General features: G+C 40.4%; 1 protein-coding gene across 2 annotated transcripts in view; it reads left to right on the top strand.

Moving 5' to 3' along the window:
• Window positions 1–14,702, top strand: part of FBN1 (fibrillin 1) — a gene marked incomplete at its 5' end in the record, with an annotated part of 252,802 nt that overhangs the window by 40,146 nt on the left and 197,954 nt on the right. For both annotated transcript variants that reach the window (XM_082647206.1, XM_082647205.1), the window contains 2 exons: window positions 7,149–7,244; window positions 11,080–11,175. In XM_082647206.1, the coding sequence (XP_082503332.1) occupies window positions 7,149–7,244; window positions 11,080–11,175 (192 nt within the window). The remainder of the gene's footprint in view (window positions 1–7,148; window positions 7,245–11,079; window positions 11,176–14,702) is intronic.

The raw sequence follows: 14,702 nt of genomic DNA, 5'->3' as shown, positions 1-14,702 counted from the left end.
TGGGCAAGTTGTAGGACCTCTGAGGCCACAGCCTTCTCATTTGAAAATATAAAGAATGAAAGGAGGGTTTTTCTTTCAGGTTATTTTCAACTTGTGTCCTGTGACTTGTAAAATAGGAAATGATCTCTTAGTGGCCTGAATGAGAGATCGCATTTCCAGAAAGTCCAAATTGCCAGCCAGCAATTCCTTTGGACACCCGGAAGTCGTGGCTTCCCTTAACCTATCAGGAGTCTTGCTGCCAGTCATTGAGGCACCAGGGCAAAAGCGGGATTGGCTAGACAGGGTCAGAGCGAGTTTTCTAGACTTTAACTCCAGGTCTATTGGGACTGCTCTCTACTCTCTCAGTCTCTGAGGCCAGAGATAGATCCTGAGCAACCCTAATTCTCATAAAGACCTGTCATTGGTGATCCATGAATTCACTCAAACTCTCCTTAAATATACAGAAATATACAATAGATTATCTTCTTAAATAATATACAGTATGTTGTTATAAAAGGTGCTCCCTAAATGTCACATTTTAGACTTTGGAGATCAATTTTATGCTCATCCTGTTTTATTCTTTATGTTTTTAAAAAGGATTTAAAAATTAAACTTATTATTTTGAGATAATTATAGATTCACATTCAATCGTAAGAAGTACTGTGTAGAGATCCTGGGTACCTTCTATCCAGTTGTCCCCATGTTAACATCTTGTGAGACTATCGTGCAATATCACAGCCAGGATATTGACACGGATACAGTCTAGATACAGAACATTACCATCACCACCAGATCCTTCATGTTACTCTCATATTCATTTCCTCCTACTTCTCCTTAATCGTGACCACCACTAACCTGTTGTCTATTTCTATAATTTTGTCATTTCAAGAATGTTGTATAAATGGAATCACACAGTATGTAACCTTTTGGGACTGGCTTTTTTCACTCAGCATAATTCTCTGGAAATTCATCCTATTGTTGTTGTTGTATATATCAGTAGTTTGTTCCCTTTTATTGCTGAGTAGTATTACACACTATGGATGTAACACAGTTTGTTTAGCCACTCACCCATTGAAAGACATATGAGTTCTTTCTAGTTTTTTTGATTTTCAAACAAAGCTGCTATGAGCATTTATGTACAGGTCTTTGTGTGAATGTAAGTCTTTATTTCTCTGGGATAAACGTCCAGAACTGTAATTGCTGGGTCGTACTGTAGTTGCATATTTAGCTTTTCTAGAAACTGCCAGCTGTTTTTGGAGTTACTGTACCATTTTACATTCTCACCAGCAGTACATGAATGACCCAGTTTCTCTGCATTTTTACCAGCTTTTGGGGTTGCCACTATTTTAAATTTTAGCTATTCTGATAGATATATAGTAATTACATCATTGTAGTTTTAATTTGCATTTTTCTACTGGCTTATGATGTTTAACATCTTTTCCTGTGTTTGTCACCTGTATATATCTTCTTTTTGTTGTTGTTTTGAATTTTATTTTATTTTTTTATACAGCAGGCTCTTATTAGTTATCTATTTTATACATATTAGTGTATACATGTCAATCCCAATCTCCCAATTCATCCCACCACCACCCCCCTCCCGCCACTTCCCCCCCTTGGTGTCCATACGTTTGTTCTCTACATCTGTGTCTCTATTTCTGCCCTGCTAACCAGTTCATCTGTACCATTTTTTCACCTGTATATATCTTCTTAAGTGAAATGTCTCTTCACATCTTTTGCCTAATTGGATTCTTAACTATTTTACTGTTTATATAACTTAAATACTAGCTCTTTGTCAGATATGTGATTTGCAAACATTTTCTCCCACTCTGTAGCTTGCCTTCTCATCTTCTAACAGAGCAAAGCTTTTAAAAATTAAGTCCAATTTATCAATTTTTCCTTTAATGGAAAAAAATCACGCTTTTGGTTTCAAGTCCAGGAACTCTTTGCCTAGCCCTAGATCCTGAACATTTTCTCCCTTTTTTCTAAAAGTTACAGAGTTTTACATTTACATCTGTGATCCATGTTGAGGTACTTTTTGTATGAGGTATGAGATTGAGGTCTAGGTGTAGTTGATACCTGTGGATGTCTAATTGCTCCAACACCATTTATTTCTGAAAAGGCTATCCTTTGTCCATTGAATTACTTCTGCATTTTTGTCAAAAATCAGTTGGGCATATTTGTGTAGATCTACTTCTGGGTTCTCTGTTCTATTCCGTTGATCCATTTGTCTGTCCCTTCTCCTGTACGATACAGTCTTGATTACTGCAGCAATGTGGTAAGTTTTGAAAATTGAGTAGACTAATTTCCTCCCACTTTATTCTTCTTTTTCAAAATTGTGATTCTAGTTCCTTTGCCTTGTCTGTATCTACAAAAAAAATCTTTCTAGGATTTCGGTAGGAATTGCTTTAAACCTGTGTGTCAGTTTGGTGAGTATTGGCATCTTTACAATTTGGAACCCCTTTTAGTTGGATAAAATTTTATCATTTTTAATTCACTTCAGTTTAGTTAGAATTTGGGGTGCTGGGACTCCCAACGTGAATCCAAGCTCTAAGGGTGTAAGAAGGCCAGGGGAACAATTGTAGAGCAGTGTGTTAGTGAGTTTGAGTGAGTGTGCTGCAAACACATGCTGAAAGTGTAAGAACACTCAAAGGATAGGAACGTGGTACTGTAGCTAGTCTGGAAGAAGTGACCTTGGAAAGATTTTTCAGGGTGGTGTGGGATTTCTATGAACAGGAAGAAGAGGAATGAGCTCTTTGCTTTCTAGTTAGCCCTCTATGGAAGTGCCTTTATCACTGCTATCATATAACTTGTCTTTCTCTGGACCATTTGCAGCTCTGCTAGGTTTTTTGTTTTGTTTTGAGACACTTTAGTGAAGTTGCTCTTCTAAGGCACCATAGATTATTTATGCACTTAAGGAAAATGTCATTGCTGTTATCTCTCCCAGTGAAAATTATTTCTATCCTGCAGTGACTCTGGTTGCCCCTATGGACTGTTGTCTCAGGTGTCAAGTCCAGAAGTTAGTCTAGCTGTTTAATTTGCCTTGCACTTTTCCTAGTGCCTACATTAAAATCACATGTTGCCATACAGATACTTATTTGCAAATTGCTCCCAGTGTTCTTTCTGCCCCTTGTGCCTGCCAAGATAATGGAAGTTTTTAGAATCAGTCCCAAGCTAATGCATCCCAAAGAAAATCATTACCTGAGAGGTATTTAGACCCAAGTGCCAGCCCTGCATCTCTCTTGTTCCAGTAGCGTGTTTACGTCACTCTCTTTTGGTTGGTTATTTTAAGAATTAACTTGTGCTGGGCTATAATCTAAAGAAAGTTTCTTCTGCTCTTTCTGATACCTGGCAAATGGAGGGCATTCAGTAAATATTTGTTGAATGATTGAAATGACTGACTAACATCTTCTGGAATGAACATAAAATTTGTTTGGGACTCTATGTGGATACAGGTTAATGGCAACATTTTCTGTTAGTTCTAGGATGTTAAGCCTTCCTTGAAACCCTTTGAGGCTGTCTGCCCATCTTGGAGGGGAAGTTCTCCTCAGGGCCAACTGCACGTGGCAGCATAGACCTGTACACTGACACTTAAACTCCCCTAGTATTTTCAGTTTCTGGTAAAATCTTAACACAGATTGAGTTTAGGAATCTATTGTAACTTGAAGTATTTAGAGCATCATATGGGTTCAAGTGAAGCCCTTATTTTTTCAGTTGGCTTTTTCTAGCGACACAGAACATGGTCTCCTAATTGCCAGACATCTGGAATTCTTTGTCACATCAGAGTAAATTTAGAATATGCATCAATGGCAGGACTCAATCAACAATAAAACCAGTGTGTATATATATACTCTCTAAACTGTTTCTGCTGTGTAGTGAAGCTACAGATCTAGTTCTTTTATTTCCCCACAGAAATCCTGAGTGATCACTCCCACCTTTAAGGAAATACTCTTTCCCCTGCAGATCTAAGACTCACAAAGAATGCGAATTTGGTAAACATGTTCGTGGCAAAGCAGGAGATTAAGATGCTGTTATCTGTCGATGAGCTTTCCACCTCTGGCCCAAGGAGACATGGTACATTGGTTTATTTCGACCACTGGACTAGCCATGCCTTACTGTTTCACAAGTCTGACCAAGTGCTTTTATTTTCTAAAGGAGAAAGAATAGTTTATGCTGGAAAAAGTTCACCTGAAAGACAGTGTAGGAAAAAGTGTAACAGCATATCAGGGAGGTTTTTATGATATTACATTTAAATGTAAGCTTACCATTCTTCCCAGAAAGAAGAATTCATTCTCTTTTTCAATTTGAACAAATAATGTAAAGTCACTATTTAAACTACTGTTAGCTTTTTTATCTCAAAGTAGCTAAATGGCTTTGTTGCTCATGTGGGAATGGAAATTAGCTCTTGGCATGAACCACTTTAATTGAAATCAGTTTGTGGGTTGAGTTCCTATGCTGCTTGACAGATGACATCATTTCCTGTGCTTTTCCCAACCCTCACTGTTTTGCTAAGATAGGATGAAGCTAAGTTTAACTTCAGATTTTAAAGCAACTGTACACCTTTTCCTGACCTACTTAGAACATTATCCAAATTTTTCATCAAATCATTTCTTTTGTATACTTGTAAATAGTTTTTTAGTTAAAAAAGCATTTTGGCTGAGACGTTTTAATAGAAATCATAGGAGCCTAAAATAACTGTTTTAATCAGTTTTCTGGGTTGGTTGATTTTTTTTTTTTTTTACATCTTTATTGGAGTATAATTGCTTTACAATGGTGTGTTAGTTTCTGCTTTATAGTAAAGGAGTTATTTCTGCTTTTATATATGGGGAAACAAAGATAAATATATATATATATATATATATATATTTTTTTTTTTTTTTTTTGCGGTACGTGGGCCTCTCACTGTTGTGGCCTCTCCCGTTGCGGAGCACAGGCTCTGGGCGCAGGCTCAGTGGCCATGGCTCACAGGCCCAGCCGCTCCGTGGCACGTGGGATCTTCCCGGACCGGGGCACGAACCCGCGTCCGCTGCATCGGCAGGTGGACTCTCAACCACTGCACCACCAGGGAAGCCCTGTGATAAAAATATTTTTAATAGCAACCTATTGAGTGCTGTATAAGTGCTTAGGCAACTACACAGTCTCAGTGTTTGAGCATAGCTTTTGGTGTCATTATCATGGAGCATGAATTAAGTAAACAGAAATTAATTTAGCAAAGTTGTATACAGCACCTGTATACAGGCAAGGGATGCTCTGAGCACTTATGGGGATATAATTAATAATCATGATTCTTCCCACTCCCCACTCTCATGATGCCTTTAGACAAATGTGCTGGGGATAGGAGAAATAACTTAAAAAAAAAAGTTTGATTATATAACATATATTTCCAGAGAGAATTATTAAGTACTCTGGAGTCAGAACAAAGAGGGCTAGTATCTAGTGGGGGAGGGAGGAGAGAACAGAAATCAGAAAAGATCAAAGGAAAGAACAGACGTTTGCAGTGGGTCTAGGAGATAGGTAGGAGGATTTCAGTATTTGGTGAGAACTGTGTGTGTGTTATATGTTAGGGGTTGGGGCAAAGGGACAAAGTGACAGGTTAAAGAGGAGATTCGTGAAGAGACTAGCACAAAGTGTCGGGCATTTGGTACGGCACTCAGAAATATTCGTTGAGTGAGTGAGTGACTGATAAAGTACATTGGGGACTGAGTCATAGAATGTATTAGGAGCAGGCAAAGCAGCCCTGATAAGCTCACGGGAGGACTTTGCATGTGAGATGGAGGGGTTCTTAATAGAGCGGACGTAGGGAGTCTTTGATGGTGTTTCAGGAAGTATGTGACATGTTCTCGAAAAGGTGCCTCACTTTCAACCTGACTTAGCTTTCAGTACTGTCTGAGGGCATAGTAAGTCTTGAGTTCTGGCTCCTTCCTTCTCCCTGTTGTCATGCTGAGATTTGTGTAGCACTTGATGCAAATGGCCCCTTCTCCTGAAGTCAGCAGCCTCTTTGGGATTCTGAACTGAGCATCCTAACAAGGGGTACTGAAGAAGGTGGCTGCTGGGAGAAGTCTCCTCTCTGCTCTTGGGAGAAGATTTGGACCCTGTGCTCCAAGAAGGCTTTGCATAAGAGCAAGCATAAGCAGCTGATTTCTGCTCTTACACAGAAGAAGGGCTTTTCGTCCCCTGATGTGAAATTGTTGAGCCTTTTTCTCTAGGGATTTACTCCCCCAGCTTGGAGGGCAGGGCAGAGTGAGCCAAATTTCCATGCCCAATCCTGGCCTCCTCGTATAGGGATGTGTCAACAATGATTAATTCGATCAAGCCTTTCGTCTTCTCCAAGTAAGGTAGTTGACTGTTTCTAGAGGACTAAGGAACAGCCTGGGATTTTGAGAGTGCCTGAATTACTGAAGCAGAGGCAGCAGAGCCCTGAAGGTGCCGGAGCCCGCACCACGCTGTCATTCTCTCTCCCAGGCGTCTTTCACTCCAGCTCCTTCTAGCGCCTCATCGTCTCAGTCTAAGTCAGCCCGCCTGCCCGTGGTCTTCCTGCTCTGGGTGCTGAAGCTCTCACACTTCTGTAGGTGACAGTGTGATAAAGAGTGCGTTTCAAACACTGTGGGTCTTAGTTGGTTTAAGGTTACAGTTTAAACCAGCAGCTCTTTCTGAGCCGAGTCCAGCTGTCTCCGTTATCAAGCAGTCTTGTTATTAAATGCCGTTGTAGGTATTTTTTTCCCTTCTTTTTGCTGCCTCCAAATTTTCTTTTATCAACATTTCTTGGAATTTGTCACCCTGAATGTTTTCCTGCCCACCTACCTGGGACTCTGCATCTTTTAACAAGAAAATTATTGCCGTCGTAATCTTGTCTCGTCTGGTCCCTCAAGGCACTATTTTCTTGTTGGTATAAATTACAGAAATGACATTGAGTGATAAGTTCTGCTAAATTAGAGAAGTCATTGAGCATTATTAAAGTAAGTATCGAAGAAACAATTACGTTGCATTGTAAATGATTTTATGCGCACAAAATGACATGTTTAGCATTGTCAATTAGGTTATTTCTGCATAAATATATGAATCTTGATGAACCATTTTATTTTCTCTTCACTGCAGATGAACTCGTGTGAACTGTTGCTATCTATGTGCTTAAATTGCAAAAATAAATCAGTCTTTTTTTTTTCCTTTTCAAGTCCAACACTGTAACATTCGCTGCATGAATGGAGGTAGCTGCAGTGATGATCACTGTCTGTGCCAGAAAGGATACATAGGGACTCACTGTGGACAACGTAAGTAAACCATAGTTATAAGTATTCTAGATGTTAATCTATAGAGACAAAGAGAATACAGAGATAAGTGCTGGTGGATCTTCTTTGAGTTCCTGGGACATGGCATTTTTAGAGATGTGCAGTGACTCTTACAGATGAACAGATCACTTACCCAACACACATAGTACCAAATTTCTGACTGGAACCTTGGAAATGGGTGGTTTGATTCATTTTTCTTTCATTTACCTCCACTACACTGCTTACCTCATCTCTGATTTACACCCAGAGAATTCTTGTTCACTCCAGATGTATGCCTTCCGTTTGACTGCTCAACATCTCCACCATCTCTTGGATTTTCAATAAGCATCTCCAATAAAGTATTTCAAAACTCAACTTCATCTTTCTCCCCAAACATGTTCTTTTTTCTTGACTATTGATGTCTGTATCTCTCTAGTTTCCCAATCTAGATTCTGCTCTTATAATATTTAGCACACTGCTGGCCAGTGTGTTTGTTCATTCATGAACACTGTTGATTGTGTGTCTACTCTGTATCAGCCCCTGTGCTTTGCTGAGATGAAAATTTCTCTAGAAGAGCTCACTTTTTATGACACTAAGAAGAATATATATACCCTGCAGAAAATTTAGAATAGTTTAAAAATATAAAAAATAAAATTTTCTACAATCCCGCCATTCCAGATATTACCTTTTAGTCCTTTAATGCATATTTGGTACGTGAGATCCATTGTATGCATAATTTTTCATATAACTTTTTTACTTAATATTTCATTAGAAGTATATTTCATTTCTTGAACATTTAAAAATACATTTTAATAGTTGCATAATACTCCATTATATATAGGTTTTACTGTTTATTTAGTGAATTGTTAATGATCAGCATTTATTCATGTTGTTTCCAATTTTTGCCATTGTATATGTATTTGCTATGATGAATAATGGTATTATAAGTAAATCAAAGTTTATGTAATACCCTCCTGACTGTCTATACACTGCAATATAGTAAGAATGACGATTAAATCTTCGGCAGCCCACAGCAGTAGCATGGAGGGAGGAGAGGTAGGACAGCCTCCCCAATGTGGGAGACCCTTGAGCTGAGTCTTAAGGGGTGGGTAGGAGTTCCCTTGTCAGATGATGGGAGGTGGGCCTTTTAGGCAGCCGGCACAGCATACGCCAAAGCAGCAGAACATGACATACATAGCATGGGAGGTCAGGCTTTGGCGTTGCTAGAACTTAAGTGCTGAGGGAAGTGATGGGAAGGAAGCTAAGGTCAGAATGGAAGTCATGGGCCATTGGAGTGCCTTTACACATAACGTTTTTTCACTCAAAGTAGAGCCAGGGAAGGGGAGTGAGAAGACAACGACCAACAACATTCATCTGTTGAGTATTTACTCTGTTTACAATATGCTAGGCACATGTTCAGACTCTTTACAGGCATTAACTCATAACTCATAACAACAGCCCTTTGAGGTAGAGGCCTTTTTTACCTTCTACGAAATGAAAAACCTGGGGCAGTAACTTGTCTAAGGCTGTACAGGGAGTAATCAGCAGAGTTGGGATTTGAACCCAAGCAGTCTAACTTCACAGCCCATGCATTTAATGCTATGAAATACTGGCCTATACACTTCACTTACAGTGGTTTACAATGAGAAAGACCACTGAGGCCAGAGTAGAGTAGGAAGAAACAGAAGCAGGAAGAATAGTACTAAGGCTATGGCTAGAGAGATGGTGGGATGGGGATGGATTCAAAGGCATTTTCAGAAAGGGAATCAGAAGGAGCTGCTGTGCATCTTCTGTTTCCTTTGATGCTTCCAGAGGGAGTAGAGCCCAAAGCCCAGTGCATGACAGGCACTCAGGTAACACCAGTAGAATTAGAAAACCTTTCCTAGACTTCAGTTTCCTAATCTGTAAAATGGGAGGGTTGGCTTAGGCAATCTCAAAATTTCTTTTCTGCTTAAACCTCTTCATTCTCTCCTAACTGTAAATTAAGAAGCAAATTAGAACAATGAATATACATAAACTTCTCTAATTTTGTGACGATCAATGGACTACTGCTATAATTTTTAGCTATAAGGGGTTGTCTTAGTTCAAGTGCACTGATCCCAGTGGATGCTGAGACAGAATTAGATGCACAAGAGATTTATTGGGGAAAAAGCCTATGAAGAATCAAAGGGGGTCTTCCCTGGTGGCGCAGTGGTTGAGAGTCCGCCTGCTGATGCAGGGGACACGGGTTCGTGCCCCCGTCCGGGAAGATCCCACGTGCCGCGGAGCGGCTAGGCCTGTGAGCCATGGCCATTGAGCCTGCGCGTCCGGAGCCTGTGCTCCGCAACAGGAGAGGCCACAACAGTGAGACGCCCGCGTACCACAAAAAAAAAAAAAAAAGAATCAAAGGGAAAGAAAGCAGGAGTCAGGACAGAGGACCTTCAGACCCTGATGCAGGTCACACCCCTGGGCAAGGAGAGAGGGAAGGAAAGACTATCACGATTGTATAGAAGGAGCCTCAGACTATAGTGCAACTTCATGAAAGCCTTGGTCAGGCTGATAGGGAGCCTAGAATAAAGATTGCCCCTCAAAATAGTTTCATGATGGGCAGAAATGTCCAGTCTCCACCATGCTTAGTCATTGGGTGGTAGCAGCCAGGAGAGTGTGCCCTTGGCATGAACAGAGTAGCGGATCTGAAGGTGTAGCAGCTTCAGGCTGTCGGCCAACTAAGCTGCTCACTGTAGGTTTTCTTGGAGGGAGATCTGAGTGGCTCAACTCCATGACTGCCCCAGGGGTACAGGAAAAATGTGTGGGAAATATATGAAGGAGGAATTAATTTAAATGGAGGTGTTAGGGAAGCCTCATGGAGGAGTGAGGTTTGAGCTGGGCTTTGAAGAGTGGGAGGGACTGGCAAATTTGGCAGGGGCAGCCTACCACCTGTGGATTAAGATGCCTAGAAAGAGGCCATGCATAAGTGAGTTGCAGGAAGTTGTACGGAGAAAAGTTGTTCAGGGCATGAGCTGTCAGATCTTATTTTAATGCCTTTCTTTCTTTTTTTTTTTTTTTTTGCGGTACACGGGCCTCTCACTGTTGTGGCCTCTCCCGTTGCGGAGCACAGGCTCCGGACGCACAGGATCAGCGGCCATGGCTCACGGGCCTAGCCGCTCCGCGGCATGTGGGATCTTCCCGGACGGGGGCACGAACCCGTGTCCCCTGCATCGGCAGGCGGACTCTCAACCACTGCGCCACCAGGGAAGCCCTTAATGCCTTTCTTGACAAGTAAAAAAGTCCCTCCCTCAAGGATCTCTGGACTTATCTTACCAGTATTTTCCAGAGATTCTCTTATAACATTTAATTGGGTCTTTATTGTGGTACATAAATTACTGAATGTCAGTATTCATGTTTTGTCATTGGCAATTAATAGAGTGATTTAACATGCTGCATTTCTGTAAGGATGACAGTAGAGAGGCCAATGTTTTCCCTCATGAGAACCCTCTGGAAATTAAACATAAATCATAAGAAAAGAGTCAGGTTGCCAAAATGCAGTTCTCATCAGGGGTATCTCTTATAAACCACCATTTTAGGTGCAGAACTGAAAGCATTGCTCACATGCTTCCCAGGATGAAACCGTCAGCATTAACACAGGTACATACTCACCTATTCCAGGTAGTTTTACCTGAGTTGACTGAGGAACATCCGGGGAACTGGAACTGTACAGTAACTGTTTAAAACAAATACCAGGGTGATTATTTAGTGTTTTTATTGTTGTCCTTTCAGGGGACAGTAAATGTTACTTTATTAGCGTCTACTATCAGATGAAGCCCATCAGCCTCTCAGCTCCTGTCTCCTTATTTTACAGCTGTCTGTGAAAGTGGCTGTCTCAACGGAGGCAGGTGCGTGGCCCCAAATCGATGTGCATGCACTTACGGCTTTACTGGACCCCAGTGTGAAAGAGGTAATTTCTTTTAATGTATCGGTGTAAAGATGTTGTAGTGGCTAAAGCTATGATTGATGTCAACATGCATTGGGTTCTTGCGGCTGCTTCTTAAATTTTGCTGAGCTTTGAGGGTGTTTCTGAATTGTCACTGGGAAGGTTCCTAGGATGACAAGACAATGGCCCTAAGTCTATGCATGTTATTCAGTAATTCTTGCCAGTGGACTGCAGGACTCAATAGTGAGCCTATGCATAAGTACCAGTTGGCATCGAGATAAAAAGAGGAAAATTTTCCATAGAGTAAGGATTGAGCTCATTATTATCCTAGTAAATTAGGGAGGTGGCTCCGAATAAAACATCTGTATGGCAAGGGGAAAAATCCAGAACGAAACAAAAATTGCACCTAAAGGTCTATTAGGACCTATTGGCTGTAGTGGTATACAAGCTCGGCATTTAAAGTTCACTAGACATACTGATTGCTGAGAAACAGTGCTTTCACACCTGTAGTTTATTCAGTACTCACTGCGGCCCACTGACATGTGTATAATCATCATCACTTCTCCGTCTGAGAAGATCAAGGCTCGGGGAGGTCAAGGGAGCTGCCTAAGGTCACACACATAATAAGCAGCTTTAATCCGAATGTGGGTTTTCAGTTTTCAAGTCTAATGTATACTGCTGCTCTTAATTAAAAGAGATTTCTACCTGATTTGCCTATGCATACAAATAGGATATTGAGATATATGTCAATGTGCAGTATTCTTAAATACCCACCGCCCTGACCTTTGCTTTGTCGATCATCTTGTCTTTACATTCATAGCCATGTTTTCATTTTTCCTAGTTTTATAGTGAAGATTTTATCGTGAAGATTTAGGAGGTTCCTTTCATACAGAACTGCAAAAATACTCATGAAAAATACCCATTGAAAAATACTCATGAACTTTTTAAACTTCAGTCATCACCTTTATCCAAAGTCGTATAGAGATCATTTTATTCTAAGATGGAAAGTAAAGATTCAGTAGCAAGTGTTGAATATATGTTATTTAAAAGCAAAGTGCACAGAGTGGTATGTGAGAAATTGTCTTCTGTTTGTAGTTTTATGAGTTCGTCTAAATTCAGTTCTTTGCTGATAAAGCAACAATAACTATTTTAGCAAGTAACTCTATTATTACTGGATAGATTATATTGTATCTCTGTTCACAAGGCCACTGCACGGTATGGATATGCGACGCATCATGGACTCTTGGCCGTTACATTGTACTTGGCATCATTTTGGAGTCCCTCTTTAAAACTGTTTCTCTTTACAACTTGATGTATTTTTATTGACTTGGAGCTAATGTATATCTAATGGTCTCAAGAGTAATAAAGACAACTGTTTTGATTAGGTAGTATCATTCTGTGGCCTTAGTATTTACTCAGTGATGATGATATAGGATTTAAATTGTTGAGATTAAAGTTGTTAACATGTAACTTGAACAGTGTGAAAATAATTCTGGAAGTGATAATAGTGGGCTTAATTTGTTTTAGAAAAATCACTAATAGAATGAAGTTATAGAGCATTTTACCTCTAAGAATCTGGTTAATAATTTGCTGCAAAGAATATTGATACCCATAGTTACAGATATTGATAAAACAGTCTAAAATAAAGAGGGCATGATATTTAACCATTCCACACTTATTTCTTCAAAGACTTGATCTTTGACCAAGATTAAGAAATGATGTGAATGGGTTAAGTTACTAAACTGCTAATCAAAACTGGCATATTACTTAGGGATTTCTCCAAATTTTGGAGTGTCTTTAACTGCTTTCCTCCGTGGTACGGGTATCCTAAAATTTGCACTTAGGTGTAAATATATTTTGGCCCCATAGAATCTTCACAATAGTGATTATCTAAATAAAATTAATCCCCAAATGGCAGATTTTCAGGCATTTGTGGTTGTGGAGAGTCGGGAGGAAGCAGGCTCTCTTTAATCATTGTCCTTTGCCTCTTCTACCTGGGAATACAGAACCAAACCTTCAGTGGGAGAAGGGAAACATGAGTGTGGTTTCTCTCACCACACGGGAGAGGGGAGGCTCTTTGATTCCAGGATTGTATTTCCATTTTTAGTCTTCACTGTTTTCTGCTCTTGTGGAAGTCATCTGCTTACCTCTTTAAAGAATTAGAGGCAAGATATCCTACTACTCAGACGAATGCTTGTGATTTCAAGAGTGATTAATAAAAACATAGGACTGAGTCAGGACAAATCCATCCTGAAGCATAGGGAAGTATTCAGTGTCACTTCTGATGGTGGGTTAGTATACTTACTAAGTTGTTCAACTGTGTAGGCCAGTTGCATTATGTTTTAAATGGAATGTGACTTTTTATTTATTTATTTATTTAAAATAAATTTATTTTTGGCTGCATTGGGTCTTCGTTGCTGCGTGCGGGCTTTCTCTAGTTGCAGCGAGCGGGGGCTACTCTTCGTTGCGGTGTGCAGGCTTCTCAATGAGGTGGCTTCTCTGGTTGCGGAGCGTGGGCTCTAGGCACGTGGGCTTCAGTAGTTGTGGCTCACAGGCTCAGTAGCTGTGGCACGCAGGCTCAGTAGTTGCTCCGCGGCATGTGGGATCTTCCCGGACCAGGGATTGAACCCATGTCCCCCGCATTGGCAGGTAGATTCTTAACCACTGCGCCATCACGGAAGCCCTGGCTTTTTATTTTTAAAAATGAACTTCCAGGAAGTCTTTACTAATTTTCTTTCCTTCTTCTAGGAGGCTGAGCCCAGGGCCTCTTCTGCATTCTCTCTGAGCACTCTCTCCACATACCTTTTGATAGCACCTACCACATTGTATTGAAATAGCAGGTTTCCATGTCCATCTCCCCCATTAGAGTGTAAGCTCTTCAGCAGCAACTGTGGTTTCATCATCTTTTAAATTCCTAAGCCAGGCTTAATGCGTGATGCACAGCGTATGGCCAATAAATGTTGAACTGAATTTATTTTGAAGCACCAGAAAATCTTGAGATATGATTATCAGATGAACAAAAAGTATCTCCTGGAAGTAATTGCTGCTTACCTACTTGTGGACAATTCTGGATATTTCTCATTGTTTCATTTTAAACAGAGCTTGCAGTGTTGAGTCCTAATTGAATTTGGCCCCATCTTTCAGGGCCACATGACTGTCATTTTTCAGTTGGCAAGGATGCAGAAAAGAAGGTATGTTTTGACTTAAGCCAGGTGACAATAAACAAACAAACAAACAACCTCCTATCACGATGTAATACACATGGAAAGGGACATTTCAAATGTGTTACAAGTACCTCTCAGGATAATCATCTTTGTCCCTGAGAGGTCTTGCAACTATATGTCTGCAGCTACATCAGAGAGCCAGTACAAGTGTAGACTATCCTTTGGGGGGTGATACTGGCAGGATTTGGATCACTTTAAGCTAGTAAGTGAATCTTAATAACCCATGAACATAGTGTTTTGGTTTGTGATGGAGACAAGCAGTGGATCCATGGTTGAATTACGAATCATAACTTTCATTCAACAAATGCAGTCAGACTATGAAGCAAA

This window comes from Grampus griseus (genome assembly GCF_964374135.1).
Source record: "Grampus griseus genome assembly, chromosome: 2".
NCBI classification, from domain to species: domain Eukaryota; kingdom Metazoa; phylum Chordata; class Mammalia; order Artiodactyla; family Delphinidae; genus Grampus; species Grampus griseus.
Note: the sequence above shows the minus strand (reverse complement) of the source record. Positions and strands in the feature narration are given on the sequence as shown.